The sequence below is a fragment of the Pseudoliparis swirei genome, chromosome 2 (assembly GCF_029220125.1).
Source record: "Pseudoliparis swirei isolate HS2019 ecotype Mariana Trench chromosome 2, NWPU_hadal_v1, whole genome shotgun sequence".
Lineage (NCBI taxonomy): Eukaryota > Metazoa > Chordata > Actinopteri > Perciformes > Liparidae > Pseudoliparis > Pseudoliparis swirei.
The window spans coordinates 21,500,200-21,523,541 of NC_079389.1; the positions used below are offsets into that span (position 1 = coordinate 21,500,200).

At 45.3% G+C, this 23,342-nt stretch overlaps 2 protein-coding genes across 10 annotated transcripts in view; one reads left to right on the top strand and one right to left on the bottom strand.

Moving 5' to 3' along the window:
- usp9 (ubiquitin specific peptidase 9) overlaps positions 1-5,690 on the bottom strand; it is a 47,489-nt gene extending 41,799 nt beyond the window's left edge. For 5 of the 6 annotated variants that reach the window (XM_056436280.1, XM_056436271.1, XM_056436253.1 and 2 more), the window contains exon 1: positions 860-1,385. The gene's annotated coding sequence lies outside the window, so the exon portion shown is untranslated. Of the gene's footprint in view, positions 1-859; positions 1,386-5,668 lie in introns of those variants that run through there. The other variant, XM_056436245.1, reaches the window with a different exon arrangement.
- Positions 3,899-23,304, top strand: med14 (mediator complex subunit 14). 4 transcript variants are annotated; one of them, XM_056436290.1, is made up of 29 exons: positions 3,902-5,856; positions 7,328-7,354; positions 7,471-7,576; positions 7,686-7,859; positions 7,993-8,122; positions 8,272-8,400; positions 8,520-8,627; positions 9,678-9,810; positions 10,281-10,431; positions 11,140-11,251; positions 11,596-11,721; positions 12,113-12,191; positions 12,537-12,696; positions 13,145-13,336; positions 13,480-13,614; positions 13,735-13,811; positions 14,370-14,530; positions 14,658-14,804; positions 15,102-15,346; positions 16,187-16,456; positions 16,627-16,855; positions 17,376-17,498; positions 17,721-17,897; positions 18,808-19,046; positions 19,131-19,310; positions 19,467-19,574; positions 21,970-22,095; positions 22,230-22,419; positions 22,533-23,304. In XM_056436290.1, the coding sequence occupies exons 1-29, from the start codon at positions 5,681-5,683 to the stop codon at positions 22,604-22,606; spliced, it is 4,284 nt and encodes a 1,427-aa protein (XP_056292265.1). In that variant the 5' UTR covers positions 3,902-5,680; the 3' UTR covers positions 22,607-23,304. The 4 variants fall into 4 exon arrangements, with proteins under 4 accessions (XP_056292292.1, XP_056292265.1, XP_056292275.1 ...); XM_056436300.1 differs by having other exon boundaries at positions 15,132-15,346; XM_056436317.1 differs by lacking the exon at positions 22,533-23,304 and having other exon boundaries at positions 3,899-5,856; positions 21,970-22,151; positions 22,230-22,320.
- Positions 23,305-23,342: the final 38 nt, after the last annotated feature.

The following is a 23,342-nucleotide window of genomic DNA, read 5'->3' on the forward strand; positions in this document are numbered from 1 at the left end:
CTGTGTTCATTGTTGAGCGTCAACGTCCATGTTGTCCGTTGACGGTGCGCTCGGGTCGTGCTAGCATGCTAACGAGCGGCAAGCGAGATAAACAGTTAACGTTAGCTAGCAGCTAGCAGCTAGCCGCTAGCTTCCGTGCGAGTAAAGACACGAGCTAACGTTAACGTTCCTATTTTGACAAGCGGCTCGCTGCTATGACTCGACAACTAGCGAGATAGTTTCCCCGTCTATAAAATAAACGGTAAGCATTAAAGCTTAGAATCACCTAGAAGCAATTTCAGCCTTTAAAATAAATTAATATGACGGACTGCTCTAGATAACGTAGAAGATGTTAGTGACAGGGGAGACGTGTATTTCCTGAAATGCAGAGCGTTCTAACCTGTATCGTCTAGTTATAGCTTAACGTTAGCTGAAACAAAACACGCCAAAAAAGGGATATTGGAAGCTCAAGTTAAACTAAATGTTAACAGCAATGTGGTTTGAAGAAATATACCATTACGGAAATATTAAAATAGTGTGCGAAGGACAATCAGATATGAGTAACTTGTAAACAGGAGCCATTAAAATGAACCGTCGCTTCTCGAGGACTGTTTGCGGGTAACGTTAGCTCACGCTAGCTCGGATCCAGGTCGGCTCATCTGACTGCACGTACCGTTAAAGCCACGAATTGCAGTTAAATCGCATTGACAGTCACATTTTTCAACAAGCAGCAGGTAGCGAAGCTAAAACCGCCATAGACTGAACATCACAAGTAACACAAATGCCGTAACGTTACCTTGCATCCGCCACCAGCTGACGCTAGGACTAGCAAGCTAACAATCAGCAGCCAGCGAACAGAGCTAGTTAGCTAACAACTCACCAGGAATTTGATATGACTTCCCCCTCTATTCACGGGCTGCGTCCAGCCTTGAGCGATGGTATCGTCGTATATTACATAAACGCGGCCTATACCAGCGACAGTTTTTGTAGGATCCAAAACCTGTTACTAGATCTAATTCCTACGTTTTCCTCCTCTGCTTCTGGGTGTTTTTCCTGCGTCACCGGCGCGGTAACAGCCCCCTAAACTCTATCTAGTCCGATTTCTGGGGCTTGTCACTTCGGTCCCGGCAGTCGCTCACAACTTGAATCCGTTCAACATGGCGGAAGCGCAGTCGGACACAAACGCCGCTCAGTGGAAACGGGCCAGACGACTGTGTGAACTCCAGCGGTCGGCGTTGTCTCTGAGCCAGTTTGCACCACACGACGGAGAGCGGCGCCGCAAACACAACACCCGCCGAACGGAAAGGGCACAAAAACCCCTCTCGGTTCCGATGAAGTGACTCCGGCTCCAGCGGGAGTAGCCGGCCCGTTGTTTGGTAAGAACCAGGCAAAAGAAACGGAGCAACCTGGCGCACTTTGACTATATCGCCTCCTGTCGCACGGGCTGGTCGCACATCAGTGGGCCGCGGTGTCGCGCTCCTCCATCTAAACACACAAACTGACATGAAATAATTAATTTGATTAACCCTCCTGTTACCTTCAAATTCACTGTTATCTTTTACCCTTTTTGACCACAGCGGTTAAAACCTCCAGAAAATGCTTAGAATTAATATTGTTTCCCAAGTTTAAGTGTGAGGTACTTTATGTTTGTTTGTTGACGACCTAAATAGCCCTTGAAATGAATAAAGTTGATATTTACCTTCGTATTGAAAATGCGGAAGGTTATGTTTTGATCGCCGTGTATTTATTTATTTATTTATTTGTATGCGTGTTACTCGCATAACGCAAAAAGTATTAAACCGAATCGCATGGAATTTGGTGGGATGATTGGTTATTATCCGGGGGCCATTTGATTCGATTTTGGGATCGATCGGGTCTAAAGTCAAGGTCATTAAAAGGTCAAAATCTTCTTTTTACCATAGCACAGTTAATTTCTATCCAATTGGCATGCAACTAATGCCAAAATGTTCATAATTCAATGCCCAATCTTGTGATATGCGAAGATATGCGCTCTACCGAGTGCCCATTCTAGTTCTTATATGTTTTACAGAGTGAAAAACAGCCTGGGGTCAAATTGACCCCAAAGAACACCGATGCGTACAAGTTGTGTTCAGGACATTGAAAACATAACAGCATGTGAATGTTATGTTTTCACAGTTGTCCCCAATAAATTAGGTTAAGTCATGAAATATATAGCAAAAATAATGATGTCTTTGTTTTTTAGAGACGTTAAACATTGAATGGGGTCAAATTGACCCCAAAGGTAACAGGAGGGTTAGCCCTCCTATTATATTTGGGGTCAATTTGACCCCATTCAATGTTTAACGTCTCAAAAAAATTATTGACATTATTTTTTTGCTTCATATTTCATGACTGTTCCTAATTTATTGGGGACAACTGGGTAAACATAAAATTAACATTGATATGTTTTCAATGTCCTGTACACAACTTCTACGCATCGGTGTTCTTCGGGGTCAATTTGACCCCGGGCTGTGTAAACCAGATAAGAAATATCAACTTTTTTATTTATTTAAAGGGCTATTTAGGTAGTCAACAAAAGAACTTAAAGTACCTCACACTTAAACTTGGGAAACAATATTAATTCTAATCATTTTCTAAAGGTTTAATTTGCTGGGGTCAAATTGGCCCCACGGGTAAAAGATTTTAGTAAATTTGAAGGTAACAAGAGGGTTAATCGTGCCACAATCTATAACTGCATAAACAAAAACTGAAAGTGATTTTTTTATTTGTCCATATAAGTACTCATGCATGGCTTTTATAGTGTTTGCTTCGAGCTTCTATTAAATTTGTCCCCTATAGGTTTCCTCCTCACCACACCTTCTCTAAAGGATATGGTCAAACGTGTTCCTGTCGGTAGACATGTGCCATTATGCATGTTGAAACAAGACACCATATTCATAATCAATGCACAGTGAAGAGTCAACACCTTCAGTCACAAATTACAGGGATTTAACTAAGGAGGTAATTTCTAGGCATATACAGGACTGTCTCAGAAAATTAGAATATTGTGATAAAGTTCTTTATTTTCTGTAATGCAATTAAAAAAACAAAAATGTCATGCATTCTGGATTCATTACAAATCAACTGAAATATTGCAAGCCTTTTATTCTTTTAATATTGCTGATTATGGCTTACAGCTTAAGAAAACTCAAATATCCTATTTCTAAATATTAGAATATCATGAAAAAGTATACTAGTAGGGTATTAAACAAATCACTTGAATCGTCTAATTAACTCGAAACACCTGGAAACACATTTTCAAATGTTTGATTTTGTTTTGCTGTTATAAATCTTTTTTTTTACTTGGTCTGAGGAAATATTAAAATTTTATGAGATAGGATTTTAGAGTTTTCTTAAGCTGTAAGCCATAATCAGCAATATTAAAAGAATAAAAGGCTTGCAATATTTCAGTTGATTTGTAATGAATCCAGAATGCATGACATTTGTTTTTTTAATTGCATTACAGAAAATAAAGAACTTTATCACAATATTCTAATTTTCTGAGACAGTCCTGTATATATATATATATATACTGATTCTATTATGACTAGAGGTTGACATGTTACTCTGTTCCTCGCTGCTTTAGTAAACATGCACCTGGCAGGAATTAGGGATTTGAAGGGGAACATTGCATTTATTACCACGGCAGCATCTTTTCAGATCACTCATATTACATTTTAAAATGTGACTCTTGGAGTCAGTTTAATATGCTGTATATTGTCATTCCCAATGTGTGTTATTCATCGGATACAAATACTCACTAATCCTCCACCCTTGGAAGCCAATAAGATTTTGCATGCCTATACGAAAACACTATGAGCCTCTTTCAGACAACAATCTTGACCAAATACACCACTGGGATAGCATTTTAAAAACAAGGCAAGGAAATGATTAAATGAGATATTAGAAAATATAGAATAAATCATGGTATCACTCATTGCTGTGTGAGAATGGATGCATGTGTCGTGTCATTTTGCGTATGTTCACGTTTCCATTTAAGGATGCACCAATCTGACCTTTTCATTCCTGATACCTGAGATTTGGGCTTATCAGCCGATTATTACCGTTCCAATGCGATTCTTCTATTATTTTTAATAGCCCCCGTTTCATAAAGGGGGCCTACTGAGAAGCGTTTAGCTGGCTTTAGGTCGGGAGATGTAGATAAACTGTGACATCTAATAAAAGCACTGCAGAAATGACATTTATTAATATATTCAGACAGCCTATAAACCATCTCTTAGAATGTTTTTCAAGGTAGACTTGATCGAGACATACTATTAAAGATGGCAGAATTTAATAGAGTTATAATCACATCTGTATAAAATATAATTTAAAAAATAAAGCACATGACCACAATAATATCAAGTGTTTAGATAAGGCAGAGAGTTGTTTAACTGATGCCCATATCTCTGTCAAACACATCAATTAGTTGTAATGGGTAGTATCATCGTGAGTTGTTTACTTCTGGATTTTGTGATTCATAATGTTTTGGACTTTTTGTTTTTTTGTGTGTATTCTTTAACCTTCTCTGTCATCAGCAGTGGTGGAAAGTGAGTAGAACTGAAAAGTATACGTACCCAAGTTTAGCCCACTTAAGTAGATCCATTTAATGTAACTGTATACCTCTACTCAGATTACTAAAATATAACCAACAAATGTAAAGATATTTCATCATAGATTAAGCAACACAGCAGGATATTAAATTGCCACGCATTACATCATCTATCAATGATCGCAATCCAATCATTTAAAAAACATTACTCTGAAAAGGGTTCATTCTGCACAATTTAAGCATATCATTAAGTTAATATTTACCTTCGCATTGAAAATGCGGAAGGTTATGTTTTGATCGCCGTGTATTTATTTATATATTTGTATGCGTGTTACTCGCATAACTCAAAAAGTATTAAACCGAATCGCATGAAATTTGTTGGGATGATTGGTTATTATCCGGGGACCATTTGATTAGATTTTGGGATCGATCGGGTCAAAGGTCAAGGTCATGGAAAGGTCAACATCTTCATTTTACCATAGCGCGGTCAATTTTTATCCAATTGGCATGCAACTAATGCCAACATGTTCATAATTCAATGCCCAATATTGTGATATGCGAAGGTATGCGCTCTACCGAGTGCCCGTTCTAGTTTGTGTATACTTTGATCTGGAACACAGTATTTCTAACCTGTGATACCAGAAACAAATGTTCAAGGCCACAGATTAGAGACTGCATTCATAAAACAATACAATAAACTTAAACTAAGTGTGAGATACGCACATCTCTGGCACTGAGAGCCCGACGTGTACCAGCTTGTTTGGGCCCAGTTAATCCGGTCTGGGAACCAGGTGTCAAACACAATTACGAGGCGACGTTCACGACTCTCCTCCTTCGAGGCTTCGCTCCGGGTTTTCTCGCCCACCTCACGGACTGCAGGCATTCCCGACAGCAAAGATGGCGGCCGAGCGGCGTTGAGCCTTCTCCGTAATGAGTTACCAAATTTGGTACATTTGTTGAGTTTTCTCCCGACTAAGGAAACCGAGTCCACGCCGATAAACTCGTCTCTTGAAAGAGATGTTGTGAGCCCGAAAAATAATCCCGATAGTTATTTTCTTCTTCCTCTCCGTTGTAGCGCTGGGTGCTTGTCGCCGGAGCTAACTAGCCCGTACGTACTGTCGTTGTAAAATGGCTCCGGTGCAGTTTGGGTCCGACGGGCAGCTCGTCCCGCTCGGGGGTCCGGTCGTCTCGGGTCTGCAGCCGCCGCCGCCCGGGACGCCGGCCACGCAGGGGGTCCGGCTCAGCCTGCTGATTGAATTTCTTCTCCAGAGGACCTACCACGAAATTACGCTTCTGGCAGAACTGTAAGTAACACTCGCGGTGTAGGCCTCAAAGCTAACGGGCTGTGCAGCTAACGTTCACACGTTCAGTTGGTGCTCTTCTTCTCCAGCCACCATCGATAGACACACACAAACCAACTAGCCCGTTACAGTTGACACCAATGGAGGAATTGGGAGAAGTCTTTCATATTTAGAGCTGTGAGGAACGTGTCCAGCGCGGGTAACTGTCGTTACCGGTGTGCCAGGGGGCGTACCGGTAAACAACACACCGCCGTTGGTCCGAAGAGCCCACAGTTATAGCTCAGTTACCCGGCATTAACCCTCCTGTTACCTTTGGGGTCAATTTAACCCCATTCAATGTTTAACGTCTCTAAAAAAAAATGATTGACATCATTAATTTTGCTTCATATTTCATGACTTTTCCTAATTTATTGAGGACAACTGGGAAAACATAACATTCACATGATGATATGTTTTCAATGTCCTGCACACAACTTGTACGCATCGGTGTTCTTTGGGGTCAATTTGTAACGCGTATAAGAACTAGAACGTGCACTCAGTAGAGCGCATACCTTCGCCGCAGCCACTTTTTTGGTACCTTTTCATGGCCTTGACCTTAACATTTGACCCGATCGATCCAAAAATCTAGTCAAATGGTCCCCGGATAATAACCAATCATCCCACCAAATTGCATGCGATTCGGTTTAATACTTTTTGAGTTATGCGAATAACACGCATACAAATAAATAAATCAAAACATAACCTTCCACATTCTCGAATGCGAAGGTAAATATCAACTTTTTTATTTATTTAAAGGGCTATTTAGGTAGTCAACAAACAAACAAAGTATCTCACACTTGAACTTGGGAAACAATATTAATTCAAATAATGTTCTGGAGGTTTTAATTGCTGGGGTCAAATTGACCCAGAGGGTAAAAAGATGTTAGTAAATTTGAAGGTAACAGGAGGGTTAACAGTTGGTATTTATTCAAGACTAGTCGCTAGATCATTTTGTGGGTTTGTGATGGACCACTTGCAACAGCTCGCTGAAAGATGGTCGTTTCCATTTGATGAAATGGGACAAACAGATACCGTCATGTGCTGTTGCTCGGCTCCCGAGGATGAGGAACTGTTGCATTAATGGCCTGTTTTAATCAGGGTTCGTACGGTCGTGGAGAACCTGGAAAAGTCATGGCATTTTTAAATGGTCATTTCCAGGCCTGGAAAAGTCATGGAAAAAACTGAAATCATAAAAGTCATGGAAATGTGTTATAATCACATCATCTACGCCGAGTTTGAAATAATTAATATGTTTATTTAAAGTAAGACGCTCAAAATATAAGGCGGCGTACGCTCTCAATACGCAACATGTTCTACATTGTTCATGTTTATACCGAGATTTCAGTTTGGTCATGGACATTTGGTTTAAAGTCCTGGAAATCCATTGGTCAAAATGTGTAAGAGCCCTGTTTAATGTGTTTGTTCTCTTTCATAGGCTTCCCAGGAAAACTGACATGGAGAGGTATGTTTGAATTTTTATTCAGAACTTATTCATCCCGTCTTTCACACCGAAGGGCCATGCATTCTTCTGAAGCTGTTAGTTGGTTTTTTACATTCCCCCTGTTTCTTTTTTTAAAGGAAAATTGAGATCGTCCAGTTTGCCAGCCGCACCAGGCAGCTGTTTGTGCGTCTGCTGTCCCTCGTGAAGTGGGCCAGCAATGCAGGGAAAGTGGAGAAATGTGCGGTATGTCATTTTGACTTGCAGGGTTTCGGTGGAATACGCCGCGCGCCGACTTGTCGCCGCGAGAGCACAAAATAAGAGTGCCATCTCTCTACGGTATCCATGGTAACAGATGATTTCCAGCTTTCTGGATCAGCAGACCATCCTGTTCGTGGATACGGCCGACAGGCTGGCGTCGCTGGCCCGAGATGCCCTGGTGCACGCTCGTCTGCCCAGCTTCGCCATCCCCTTCGCCATCGATGTTCTCACCACGGGGACGTACCCACGCTTACCCACGTGCATACGAGTAAGTCTTCTCTGCTGGCGGAGACTGTGCATGTCGGGGGGGATCAAACTCTCGGCTTTAAAAAAAAACAAAAAACGCATTTTTGTGCAAGCTTGTTGTTTCATCACAGTTGTTACCACGTCCATTTCTACAGGACAAGATCATTCCTCCAGACCCCATCACGAAGGTGGAGAAGCAGACCACCCTGAGCCAGCTTAATCAGATTCTGAGACACCGCCTCGTCACCACAGATTTACCACCCCAGCTAGCAAACCTCACAGTCGGTAAGCAGCCGGCCAAGCCCGCTCTGGTGCACTCCAGCCGACAGCTGTTCTCACAGCGTGATCAACATTTTGTTTTCTCAATGCTGTTCTGGTTATGGGAAGATTTAACGAGTGTGTTTTCCTTGTGTGCATATTTTTTTCCCCCGTAGCGAATGGGCGTGTAAAGTTCCGCGTGGAAGGAGAGTTTGAGGCCACCTTGACGGTGATGGGAGACGACCCCGACATCCCCTGGAGACTTCTGAAGTTGGAGATTCTGGTTGAGGACAAAGAAACTGGAGGTAAGGCGTGCACTCGTCCAGCTCCGCTGCACGCCACAGTGGTGCCGATGACAACATTGCTAAGGTTTTCCCTAACCGTTTGTGTCTCCCCCCCCACCCCCCCTGCTCCTTCTTGGCAGACGGCCGCGCCCTGGTCCACAGTTTGCAGGTGAACTTCATCCACGAGTTGGTCCAGGCACGTCTATGTGCGGATGAAAAACCCCTCCAGGACATGTACAACTGTTTGCGTATCCTTTCTATCGACGTTGCATTTTGTTGTGCGTCCTGCACAAAACCGCTTGGCTTCGGTCCCAGTCCGGTGGGAACGACTGCAGTGGGGCGGGAGTGTTTGTCGGAGCGTATGGAGCGTTGACTGGTCAAGCGGACGTTTGCAGCATTCAAATGAATAACACGTCTGCAGAACTTCATCCTCCTCAAAGCCCTCTTTTTAAAAAATCCATTGTTAATTCTCAAACAACCCAATTACCTTTTCTTCCCGACCGGTAAAGGGTGGGACTGTTCTCACGACAGCGGTTCACTTCGTCATATTTGGTGAGCTGTGATTCATTCCTCATGGACATGTGTTTACAACATCTTCTGGGGGCTGTAGCTCAGTGGGGTAAGGGGGTCGTCCTGCTCGATCCCGGCTCTCCCCATTAGTTGCAAGTTGAAGTGTCCATGAGCAAGGCACTGAACCCGCAGTTGCTCCCCGGGCGCATCACTGCAGCCCACTGCTCCTCAATGACTAAGGATGGGTTAAATGCAGAGAACACATGTCGTTGTACTCTGTGCAATGACAATAGATTGAATCCAATCTTCTTATACTGTAGTAAAAGAATGTAGATCCATTTCATTTATTTTCAAACCATTTCATTGGTTCAAACCAATCACGGAACATTTGTAGTTTTCGGCAGTGTGCCCTTCAACCTGTACATGCAGGAAACAAAGGATTTGTTTACGCAACAGCCTGTTGAGCGTTGATGCAAATATCAAAGACCCTAATCGAGAATGCAAGCCGAGCACGACTGCTAATCACAATGCTAATCGGTACGTTTCTGCTCTGCCTTTCCCCCACCGCCACCGCCAGCAGCGCCGCTCTCTGTGTCAAAGAGCAGTCTGTGTCGGGCACAAATACCCCTTTTTACCCACAACGTGTATGTGTCTCGAGGATGTGTGAGTGAGTGTGTGATTTGAATGTTAATGATGGGTATAGTGCTTCTTCTTTTTTTTGTTTTTGTATCTAATCACCCGGACTTGGTATTTCCCCACAATGTTTTCTTTAACTGCATTACGTCCAGACTCCTTCTGCCTGTCCCTGCAGCTGGAGGTGCTCCACTCGCAGACCCTGATGTTGATCAGAGAGCGATGGGGAGACCTGGTGCAGGAGGAGAGATACATGCCCGCAAAATACCTCACGCTGACCGTCTGGAAGTAAGGATGGTTTTACTTGCCCGTACATAATAAACACATTTTAAGAGAACGCTGTGTTCCCAAAAAAACATACCTGAGAGAAAGTAAAAAAATGGCAGATGCATGCATATAGCAGGGTTCGTACGGTCATGGAAAACCTGGAAAAGTCATGGAATTTTAAAATGGTCATTTGCAGGCCTGGAAAAGTCACGGAAAAAACTCAAAAAGTTTTGGAAAAGTCATGGAAATGTCTTTATATTCACATGTTCATTTACGCCGAGTTTAAAATAATTGATATGTTTTTTGAAAGAAAGACGCTCAAAAACGCACAACATTTTCTAAATTGTTCATGTTTATACCGAGATTTCAGTTTGGTCGTGGAAATTTGGTTTAAAGTCATGGAAAAGTCATGGAAATCCATTGGTCAAAATGTGTAAGAACCCTGATATAGGGTTCATTCTTATTCTGTCCCATTTATTTTGTTTCACCAGCCAACAGGTGTTGGGGAGGAAAACGGGTACAGCCTCAGTGCATAAAGTCACGGTCAAGATCGACGAATCGGATGGATCCAAGCCATTACAAATATCTCACGAGCCTCCGCTCCCTGCCTGCGACCCCAAATTAATGGAGAGAGCCATGAAGGTACGACGGACATGTGTTTTCCGGGTTAACGTATAATCGGGTTAATGGCTTACCGTACGAGTATCCGACGGATAGATTACATTACATTTGTGTCCTGAGACACTCTATTTCTTTGGAAAATCAAGAAAATAAGTATTCTTTAGGAAAATCCACTTTTGGTATCTGTTCATCCTGAAAATCAGTTTAAGCGAATAAAAACAAGAACATGCCGCTTTGAGGCAGTAAAGTGATGAAAACATCAGGTATTCATGAAAATATCATCAAACTTGCAAGTAGTGTGTCCTGAGACACTTTATTTCTTTGGAAAATCAAGAAAATAAGTATTCTTTAGGAAAATCCACTTTTGGTCCTCTGTTCATCCTGAAAATCAGTTTAAGCGCATAAAAACAAGAACATGCCGCTTTGAGGAAGTAAAGTGATGAAAACATCAGTTATTCATGCAAATATCATCAAACGTGTCAGGGTTGTGTCCTAAGACACTCTATTTCTTTGGAAAATCTAAGTTTAGCAGATGCTTTTATCCAAAGCGACTTACAATAAGTGAATCAACCAAGAGTACAAACTCAGAACAACAAGAATACAGAAAGTAACATTTCTTCAAGATAGTCGAACTACAAAAGTACCATAAGTAAGAGCCATTTAAGGGCCACCGAAGTGCCAATCTGTGTTTTAGATGATGTTTTTTGTTCTTTCTCTGTCGTCCCGTAGATTGAGCATCTGTCGGTGGAGAAGCTTCTGATCGACAGTGTGCATGCGCGGTCCAATCAGAAGCTCCAGGAGCTGAAGGCCATTCTGAAGACCAACAATTCCAACGACAAATGTGTGTATTTACTCTACTTCTTTTCGTCAATAAATCAAGAACGCGTTGCATTCCTGTGTGTGTGTGTGTCGGGCCAGCGCACACAAATCAGCGTTGTCGCCTCCAGCAGCTGCTGTGCTGCTAATCAGTTACAACAGTTGGGGGAGAGAAAAAGACACCGTAAGGAAGCGGAACGCACCATTTTCAACCTGAGGGAAATCTAATGGCATTTTAATAATTCCCCATTAGATCGTAGAGATCCCCCCCCCACACACACACATTTGCGTTCTGTCAATGAATGTGCCGTTTACAGGGTTTTGAGTCTTCTGCAAAAGAGATACTGAAGTGTGTTTTGTTTATTTCAGCGTTCATCGAAACTGCTCTGCCCACCCTCGTTATTCCGATTCTCGAGCCCTGCGGTCGCTCGGAGTGCTTACACATTTTTGTAGACCTGCATTCTGGCATGTTCCAACCCATGCTGTATGGATTAGGTAAGTCAGAGCACACGTTAGCGCACCACTATCTATATGTTTGTTTACGTTTGTTCTGATTGGCTGCCACGCTTCCGTCAGTCTGCCCCAGGGCAGCTGTGGCTACTGATGTAGCTTACCACCACCAGGATGACTGTGTGTGTGTGTGTGTGTGTGTGTATGACTACTGGACTCTGTAAAGCGACTTCGGGTGCCTTGAGAAGCGCTATATAAAATAAATGATTATTATTATTATTATTATTGGGTTGTGTTTTCTATAAGGGGTTGTGTGTCTGTGTATGTGTGTGAGACAACTTGGGGCATCAGCAGTTTGCCGGATGTCTCTCTTCTGGTGTGAATGTTCGTCTGCTCTTTACTCTGAGAGTGAAACCTCGCTATGCTCTCTCTCTAGATCAGTCCATGCTGGACGACATTGAAAAGACCGTTAACGATGATATGAAGCGCATCATATCCTGGCTTCAACAACTGAAGTGAGTTCTCAATTTGTTACACAGCTATGAGCATGCGATGTATATTTCCACCCGACGGTATAAAGTATTCTTTTGGTCGGGCAAAAGACAGCAGAGGATGTTTGGAGTTAAGTCCGGTGTCTGCTTCTAGTGTGTCAAAATTGACTGACTAATAACTCGGTAGCGACATTTGGCTAAGCAGGTGGCGAGATGGGAGATGGGAAGGATTGCCAAGGCTCTGAATTTCCCAGTCTCGCTCTAATGAGCAGTGGGAATGCTGTGCGTAATATTCTGATCTGTGAATCTTGGACTTTTTGCGTTGGATTTAGTTCTGATGCCGACATGGTTCTTTTTCTCCGCGGTAAGGTTCTGGTTGGGGGAGCAGCGCTGTCGGCAGTCCGTGAAACACCTTCCCACCGTGTGCACCGACGTCCTTCACCTGTCCAACTCGGCTACCCATCCCGTCGGCGGCCTGTCCAAACACAAACTCTTCATCAAGCTCACGCGTCTTCCGCAGTATTACATTGTGAGTTCCTCAATCCTGTTAAAGTGCTATAAACAGGGTTCCTACGGTCATGGAAAACCTGGAAAAGTCATGGAATTTTAAAATGGTCATTTCCAGGCCTGAAAAAGTCCTGGAAAGAAACTTAAATCATAAAAGTTTTGAAAAAGTCATGGAAATTTGTTATAGTCACATGTTCATTTACGCCGAGTTTGAAATAATTAATATTTTTTTTCAAGAAAGACGCTCAAAATGTAAGCCGGCGTACGCTCTCGATACGCAATATTTTCTAAATTGTTCATGTTTATACCGAGATTTCAGTTTGGTCATGGACATTTGGTGAAAAGTCCTGGAAATCCATTGGTCAACATGTGTAAGAACCCTGTATAAAAAAAAGTTGCTTCACAAAGGTAAAGGAAATGTTTATGTCCTTCAATCTTATTCTTTTTTGTTTTGGTGTGGGGGGGTGTAGGTGGTGGAAATGCTAGCAGTGCCGAGCAGCCCCACAGCGATGCAGTACAAGTACTCGTTCCTGTCCGTTTCCCACCTGGAAGGAGACGAAGGACCCATGTGCGCTCAGCTCCTGCAGCACTTCAAACCCAACCTGGAGCACCTCGTTCAGGACACGACGGGGAGAGGGGCCCGACCCGGCACGAAGAGAAAGGTAGCGAGCGCTACTTGGTTTGAATGGATGTTGTGCTTGGCTTGAATTTAGAACTAGTACCTTTTTTTGTGAATTTTAGACACGCCATCGATAAGAAAAGCGACGTGCTTCAATATGCGTTACTGATTGCGTTGTCTTCGTAGGTAACCGGGGATCAGGCGGAACCAGAGCCGAAGAAGCCAAAGCGCTCTGGAGAAATGTGTGCCTTCAACAAAGAGCTGGCTCACCTCGTGGCGATGTGCGACACCAACATGCCCTTCACTGGCCTCAGGACGGAGGCGAGTCCCTCAGCGCTCCGAGAGATGGAGTCGCGTCATGCCGATCGCAGACGTCTCGTGAAATGATCAAAGCTCGGCAATCTCGGTCTTATTTTTGTGTCGGTTTGTGTCTGTGAGCAGCTGTCCAACATGGAGATCCCAAACCAGGGCGTCCAAGTGGAGGGAGATGGCAGCAGTCATGCGATACGTCTGCTAAAGTAATGCTCACACACACACACACACACACACACTCGAGCATGCAATTATGCACACATGATGGCAGCAAAATGTGTTTTTTTCCTTCTTCTTTAAACCTCCTGTTACCTTTGGGGTCAATTTGACCCCATTCAATGTTTAACACCTCTAAAAAAAATGATTGGCATAATGATTTTTGCCTAATATTTCATGACTTTTCATAATTTATTGGGAAAACGTAACATTCACATGATGATATGTTTTCACTGTCCTGAACACAACTTGTACGCATCGGTGTTCTTTGGGGTCAATTTGACCCCAGGCTGTTTTTCACTGTGTAAAATATATAAGAAATATCAACTTTTTAATTTATTTAAAGGGCTGTTTAGGTAGTCAACAAACAAACATAAAGTACCTCACACTTAAACTTGGGAAACAATATTAATTCTAATAATTTTCTGGAGGTTTTAAATGCTCGGGTAAAAGATGTTAGTACATTTGAAGGTAACAGGAGGGTTAAAGCGTGAGTGACTTTGCCTTAAGCCATTGCAACTACTCAGCGTAATTGTTTTATTTTCCAGGATTCCTCCTTGTAAAGATGTCGGAGAGGAGACCAGGAGGGCGCTGGAGAGGTCCCTGCTGGACTGCACCTTCCGGCTGCAGGGCAGGAACAACCGAACCTGGGTGGCCGAACTGATGCTGGCCAACTGCCCTCTCAACAGCACCCACAGCAAGGAGCAAGGTACACACACACACACACACACACACACACACACACACACACACATGCAGTGTGTTCCAGTCCGTCACTAAAAGTTTACAACGCGGCCCGGTGTCTAAACAAACCCATCTGTGCCTCCCCGCACTAGCCTCCACCCGACATGTGTATCTGACCTACGAGAACCCTCTGTCGGAGCCAGTGGGCGGCCGCAAGGTGGTGGAGATGTTCCTCAACGACTGGAACGCCATCAGCCAGCTCTACCAGTGCGTCCTCAACTTCTCTCGAACGCTGCCAGGTACGAGCGCCGCCTTCAAAGACTTCACGCGCACGTAAACGAAAGACCGCGTTACCCTTAAAATCAGCATGTTGACGGTCATTTTGCTGCAGGTGCTTGGATTTGCGATGACTGCGTGTTTTTAATGTAAAAAATTATTAGTTGGCTTGGTTTCAAATATAAAACCCAGATAAATCCGATTCACTTAAGTACATTTTAAGTGTGTGTGTGTGTGTGTGTGTGTGTTTAGTCGGGTCTGTGTGGCCGACGGGGCACGCCCATCTAATGCCGCTGCGCATTGTGACTGCTTCCCTCCAGAGATGCCATCTTACCTGAGCCTGTTTTCAGAGGTGCGGCTGTACAACTACCGCAAGCTGGTGCTGTGCTACGGCACCACCAAGGGCAGCTCCGTCACCATCCAGTGGAACTCCAACAGCCAGCGGTTCCACCTGGCCCTCGGCACCGTGGGGCCCAACTCCGGCTGCTCCAACTGCCACAACATCATTCTCCATCAGCTGCAGGAGATGTTCAACAAGAGTCCCAACGTGATGATGCTGCTGCAGGTAAACGGACGTGACGAAGCCGCATCTGCTCGGGTCGGGGCTCTCCACCTTTTTTCAGTGATTTACCCCCCCCTGTGAATTTTGTTTTCACAGTATCCCCCAACAAAGCAATTTTGGTTGAACAAAAAAGAAGATTTAATCCATAGCGTTATGCCATCAATGAGTTTTGTTTTTTTAAGATTTATTTTTATTAACAAAAAAAATGTTGCGGGATATTTGTAGTGAAATAGCCAGCATTTACAGTTTGTTATCCTGAAAGTATTATTTTACAAAAAGAAAATACAAAAATGTATAGCCTTATAAAAACACCACACAAGGATGATGTTTTTTTTTTTTTACATCATAAGATGAAAACAAGGAGAAAACAAAACAAGACAAAACAAAAATATGACAAACTTGTCCCCACCCCTCCCCTTGTATGGCTCTGTTTCCTTTCATTTATATATCTACACAGTCTTTATACAGCTTACATACACCAATCCGTACACATTTATATCTACATAAACCAATACAGTATTCACAACATAGACATCACTGTGGACCCCCCAAAACAAAACCAAAAAAATCAATGATTTTAATCTAAAACTCAGTTTATGAACTTGTATTTTATTGAATATTTCTTAAATAACTGTTTTCAAAGTGTTTTTGAATGGATGCACATTTTAAATATATTTTTTTAAATCTCACGTACCCCCTGGAGTGCATTCTTCCCGTCCCCCCGTTTGAGAACCACCGTTCCCGTTCCACGTTCTCTCTCCACGTCTCAGGCCATCTGCTCGTTCTCCGGTGCTTTGTGCGATCTCCTCGCTCGCGTCGCTTACTTTTTGCCTCTGTCCTCAGGTGCTCTCGGACACGCAGGCCCCTCTGAACGCGATCAACAAGCTCCCCACGGTGCCCATGCTGGGCCTGACCCAGCGCACCAACACCGCCTACCAGTGCTTCTCCATCTTGCCCCAGTCGCCCACGCACATCCGCCTGGCGTTCAGGAACATGTACTGCATCGACATCTACTGCCGCAGCCGCGGCGTGGTGGCCATCAGAGACGGAGCCTACAGTCTTTTCGACAACACCAAGATCGTCGAGGGCTTCTACCCTGCTCCCGGACTCAAGGTAAACCGGCCGTGGCGGCGGTTTCTCTCTAAACCGAACATCCTCTCGCTTTCGATGCTAACGGCCGAATCGGGATCCGCCTAAAAGTAAAACGTACGGCTGACGAACGACGTCTTTTTTAACGTAAACGTCTGTCCTTCTCTCGTGTCCCCGTCCCCCCCCCCATCTAGACATTCCTGAATATGTTTGTAGACAGTAACCAGGACGCTCGCCGGCGCTCCGTCAACGAGGACGATAACCCGCCCTCGCCGGTGGTCGCCGACGTGATGGACAGTCAGCCGCAGCCGCAGACGATGAGAGGCGGCGCGGGGGGCGTCTACCCGCCTCTCACCTCGCCGCCGCCAAATTACCACGCCAACGTCACGCCATCGCCGTCCATGATGCCCACCCAGTCGCCAGGTAACGGCAAACCTTTTGTGTTTTTGACGTTCGAGCCCAGTTTGTGCGAGTGAATGATTTCCCGTGCCGTCTGTCACCTCGAGCTGCGGCCGACGAGTCATCGTTTCATTTTATTGCATTCATCCCATTGCTGTCACCCCCACCCCCTTCTCCCTGCTGACGTACGCAAGAGCGAGCCGTGTGACTGTGCCCGAAGAACGAGGAAGAGCAGCCACGTTTGCCCATTTTGTCATTATTTTTATTTTTATTTATTAAACCGATGCGTTCCTCGTGCACACGCCTCACGGCCGAGAGGGAACGCCGCGTGCGTTCGGTCCGCTCCTTCCATTCCTCCGTCTCAGCGAGCCGGAGGCTACAGCCCCTCTGCCCCGCTTCAGCATGTGTGTACATGCGTGTGTGTGTGTATGTATGTGTGTGTGTGTGTGTGTGTAAGGAGAACTTGTCAACCCAAGAGTCTGACGGGTCCTTTGGTGTGTTTGTTTGTGTGCGTGTGTGTGTGTGTGTGTGTGTGTGTGTGCAGGGAACATCCATGCCTCTGGCTCCCCTAGTGGAGCTCTGAGGGCGCCTTCTCCTTTCGGCCCCACCCCATCTCCGTCTTCTCTGGGCATAGCCATGGGCCCCACCAGCTTTGCCAGTCCCCACGGTAAGCGGCAGGGTGGCCCGTCGACTCTGGCCCCGGTGGTAGTTCTGGTCTGCGGGGACACGGGCCGGGCCGCGCTACACGGTGTCACTTGGCGCCGCAGCCTCTCTGACCGAGTGGCCCGCGCTCAGTGGGCCACTCGGTGCTGTATGTGTTTCGCGGTGTTTTGGTCGTCGTCCATCGAGCAGTTGTTTCGGCGCTGACGGCCGTCCCCTCCTCTCGCAGGTGCTCTGGACCCCAGCTCGCCGTACGCCATGGTGTCTCCCAGCCACAGGGGCCAGTGGCCAGGCTCACCCCAGGTGTCGGGGCCTTCTCCTGGGGCGAGGATCCACGGCATGTCCCCTGGGAACCCATCGCTGAACTCGCCCATCCCCGACCCTCATTCTCCACGTGCCGGAACCAGTAAGTACTTTACTTGCGCGTTGCTTCACGCTACCACCGACACGGATACGTCTGCAGCAAGACGACAACAAGACGACGACAACAAGACGACAAGATGACGACATGACGACAAGACGACAACAAGACGACAACAAGACGACGACAAGACGACAACAAGACGACAAGATGACGACAACAAGACGACAAGATGACGACAAGATGACGACAAGATGACGACAAGACGACATGACGACATGACGACAACAAGACGACGACAAGACGACGACAAGATGACGACAAGACGACATCAAGACGACGACATCAAGACGACAAGATGACAACAAGACGACAACAAGACGACAAGATGACGACAAGACGACAGCAAGACGACAACAAGACGACAAGATGACGACAAGATGACGACAAGACAACAAGACGACATCAAGACGACAACAAGACGAAAACAAGACGACGACAACAAGACGACAAGATGACGACAAGACGACAACAAGACGACATCAAGACGACATCAAGACGACAACAAGACGACAACAAGACGACATCAAGACGACAACAAGACGACATCAAGACGACATCAAGACGACATCAAGACGACAACAAGACGACAACAAGACGACATCAAGACGACAACAAGACGACAACAAGACGACAACAAGACGACATCAAGACGACAACAAGACGACATCAAGACGACAACAAGACGACAACAAGACGACATCAAGACGACATCAAGACGACAACAAGACGACAACAAGACGACATCAAGACGACAACAAGACGACATCAAGACGACAACAAGACGACAACAAGACGACAACAAGACGACATCGTCTGACGCGTCTCCAGACGTTTGAGTGTTTGTCTGTAACTTATCTCTCCTTCCCTCTCGTCTTTGTTGTTGTTTTTTTAGGTTCACAAGTCATGCCGACCAGTATGCCTCCCCCCCGCAAGCTACCTCAGCGCCCCTGGGCTGCCTCCATTCCCACCGTCCTTACCCACAATGCCTTGCACGTACTTCTGCTCCCGTCACCCACTCCCTGCCTGGTGCCGGGCCTGACGGGGAGCTACCTCTGCTCGCCGCTCGAGCGCTTCCTGGGGTCGGTCATCATGAGGCGGCACCTCCAGAGGATCATCCAGCAGGAGTCCAACGTGAGTGCTGCGCTGGTCTGGAGAGGTCTGGGTGTTCCCCGCTCCCCCCCCCTCACTTCCCCAGCTCTGTCCACTCTCCTCCAGTTGTCCATCGTGAACTCCAATGAGCCGGGCGTCATAATGTTCAAGACGGATGTGCTCAAGTGCCGCGTGGCTCTCAACCCAAAGAACTACCAGACGCTGCAGCTCAAAGTCACTCCGGAAAATGCAGGTCCCTGGTCCCAGGAGGAGTTCCAGGTGCTGGAGAAGTTCTTTGAGACGCGGGTAAGAAAGAGCGGCCGCCACGTGAAGCCTCAGTCGTCCAACAAAAACACTTCACAGGGATGGACTTAATGGCCATTCATAGACAAAGGCATGCACTGTGTTGTTGTTGTTGTTGTTGTTATCCCGGTGATTCATCAGCTGTCGTCCTTGTTCTAGGTTGCTGGTCCTCCCTTCAAATACAACACTCTGAATGCCTTCACCAAGCTGCTGGGGGCGCCCACCAACATCCTGAGGGACTGTGTGCGCATCATGAAGCTCGAACTGGTGGGTTGACGGTTCTCTTTTTTTTACGAGCGGTTGCAGAGTTCATACGGTCATGGAAAACATGGAAACGTCAAATATATGTATGTGTGTGTGTTTATTTATATATATAGTGTGGCAGTGGGGGGTGTTTAAGCTCGGCTGCGGAGTGGGTGGAGCGGGGGTGTGGTTCAGGGAACGGTGTCTGATTGTCATCAGCGTTTGTGTATCTGCGGGGCTTTGTCTTCAAAAGGAGCTGGACGGGCTGAAGACGGGGTGGAGTGCTGGAGCAGAGACACTGTCTGGGGTCATATACCATAAAGTATATTCCAAACTATCGCTCTGGCTGATCATTCCGTGGTGCTTAAAGGGGAACCTACCAGTGACGGCAAGACGCGTGTCACAGTGACTAAACACTTTCTTTGGTCGAGGACAGCACTAGAATTTACACTCGTCATATATTTTGCGAAAATCCTAATGTTGCGCCAAGAAGAAAGAAAGAAATGTACATTTGTATTTATATTCTTCTCTGCATTTGACCCATCCTTAGATATTAAGGAGCAGTGGGCTCCAGTGAAGCAACTAGGGGTTCGGCCACTGTGACACGCGTCTTGCCGTCACTGGTAGGTTCCCCTTTAAGCACCACGGAATGATCAGCCAGAGCGATAGTTTGGAATATACTTTATGGTATATGACCCCAGACAGTGTCTCTGCTCCAGCACTCCACCCCGTCTTCAGCCCATCAAGCTCCTTTTGAAGACAAAGCCCCGCAGATACACAAACACAGATTGTCATCAGCTGGTCTGATTGTCATCAGACCAGCTGATGACAATCAGACACCGTTCCCTGAACCACACCCCCGCTCCACCCACTCCGCAGCCGAGCTTAAACACCCCCCACTGCCACATATAGATATAGATATATATATATATACATGTATATATGTATATATCGAGAAATATTTATATGTGTGTGTGTGTATATATGTGTATATATATATACATGTGTATATATGTTTATATATATATTTATGTATGTATATATATATTTATATATATATGTGTGTGTATATATATATTAGTGCTGTGAAAAATAACGCGTTAACTCAGTTAATTCAATTACAGGTTTAACTAGTTGGGTTTTTTTAACGCATTTAACGCATGCGCAGAATGAGCTTCCAATCCGTCTGTTGTTGGTCGTCGGGACGGAAAAAAAGTCACTTGCAAAATGAGTTTCCAATCCACCACTTCAATCTGAACTCTGTCCGCTCTCATGCAGACGGTCTGTTCATCGGTAATGATCCTTCCGCAGGTTCACCTCCGGAAACCTTGTTACGACTTTTACTTCCTGTAGATCAGGGTCTCAACACGTCGATCGCGACCTGCCAGTCGATCGCGGCGTAGTGTCGGTAGATCGCATGACATTAAAGAGATTGGCCCGCCCCCTGACATGTTCTCTAGAGCACGTCTTTGTTCTTTTATTAAACTAAACGTCTGTTGTTGATCGTATCTCCACAGCAGCATGTCATTTCTGTCTCTTCGCGTTGCGTTAACACTTATCGATCTCCGTCTGGCGCGCCACAGAGCTCCGTGCGCGCGCATCGGGACCGAGCAAAAAAAAAGTCACTTGTCAATCTGTCCACCTTTAGATTGCATCATGGTGGAGTTAATGGTTGACAAACAAGAGAAAAATGTTCTGTTTAACCCTCCTGTTACCTTTACATTTACTAACATATTTTACCCTCGGGGTCAATTTGACCCCAGCAATTAAAACCTCCAGAAAATTATTAGAATTAATATTGCTTCCCAAGTTTAAGTGTGAGGTACTTTATGTTTGTTTGTTGACTACCTAAATAGCCCTTTAAATAAATAAAAGTTGATATTTCTGATATGTTTGACACAGTGAAAAACAGCCTGGGGTCAAATTGACCCCAAAGAACACCGACATTGAACATTGAATGGGGTCAAATTGACCCGAAAGGTAACAGGAGGGTTAAACATTCTGTTTAGGATGAAGATGTATTAATGTTCCATATGGAAGAAAACTGCTAAATAACTGCTGAGTTGCAGCACCATTGTATAGAAGAATGTATAAATGTATATATCCGTCTTTTGTCATAAATCTCTATGTTCTCACAAAATATACCGAGAATATCGGTAATATGTGATTAATCATGATTAATCCACAAAAACCTGTGATTAATCCGATTAAAAATTGTAATCGTTTCACAGCCCTAATATATATATATACATGTGTATATATATATATATTTATGTATGTATATATATATGTGTGTGTATATATATATGTGTGTGTGTGTGTATATATATATATATATACACACTTGTGAGAGGATAACTGAGGTTTGAAGATCCTGGGCTATATTTCTATATAATGTATATATTTTGCGTCTCTTCAGTTCCCTGAACAGGCCGCTCAGCTGAAGTGGAACGTCCAGTTCTGCCTCACCATCCCTCCCAGTGCCCCCCCCATCGCTCCTCCTGGGACCATCGCGGTGGTGCTCAAGTCCAAGATGCTCTTCTTTGTACGTCTCCACGTCGGCTCCGCGTGGCATCCTCTCTAATTGAAACGGCCGTGTGTGTGCGTCTCTGTGTGTGTGTGTGTGCGTCTCTGTGTGTGTGTGTGTGTTGACGCTTTGTTTTTGCGTTCGCCCCCCAGTTGCAGCTGACTCAGCGTATCCCAGCGGCCCAGGAGCCGGTGAGCATCATCGTGCCCATCGTGTACGACATGTCCACCGGCCTCACGCAGCAGGCCGACATCCCCCGGCAGCACAGCTCCTCCGGCGCCGCGGCGCTCATGGTCTCCAACATCCTGAAGAGGTTCAACGAGATGCACCCGGCCCGACAGGGTGAGACGAGCCGGGCTCCGATCGCGTCCACGTGGGAAACCGGCGTCGGCTGGATTTTCACATTAGTCCTTCTCTAACGCTCCGGCTCTTTTTTTCCCCCGTCTCTCTTCCAGGCGAGTGTACGATATTCGCATCCGTTCACGAGCTGATGGCCAACCTCTCTCTACCCCCCGGCACCCGTCAGTAGAAAACGACGACGCGCTCGAGAGTCCCGGAAGTCCAGCGGAGTCCCCCTCGAGACCGAGGACCGGTCCACCTCCGAGCTGAGGAGAAAAAAGGAAAGCGACAGCCGTGATCCCAAGATGTCAAAATCCAGCCCGTCTCTCTCTCTTTCCGCTTCAGCCACTGGACTCTTGAACCGACGGGAAGATGCTCTTTTGAAAATAATTTAAATATGTACAGTTGTGGACCACAGTCTTTATTCTTGATAGGAGCTCACACAGAAGATGTGCCGTTGAGCGAGATCATGACGATGAACGGGGGAGGGGGGGGGGATACATGTTGTTTTTTTCCTCCAGGTGCACTTGTAAACAAGATTATCTATTGAAATTAAGGTTGTTTACGGACATATGTATTATATTGTATATTTGAGTGTTGAACAGAATCAGGTGAGTTAGAGTTTTTGCTAGAGAAGTCTTCAGGTTTTTTTTCGCCAGACTGATATTATTTTAGTATCAGGATAGCACATTATTTAAATGTTTTCTTTCCTTTAATTTGCCAATACCTCTGCATTTTTATTTCAAACTTTCACTTTGGATACTGCAAAAACTGTGACAAACTTTATACGCCAGTTGTATTTTATTAAGACCCATTTTGAGTCCCGATGGGGGGGATTTGAGACTTCCTGTCTGACTTTGCTATTTAATAAACCGAGCCCGGAGTTGGTTTGTGCTTCAAGGATCATCCACTGGCACCACGGAACA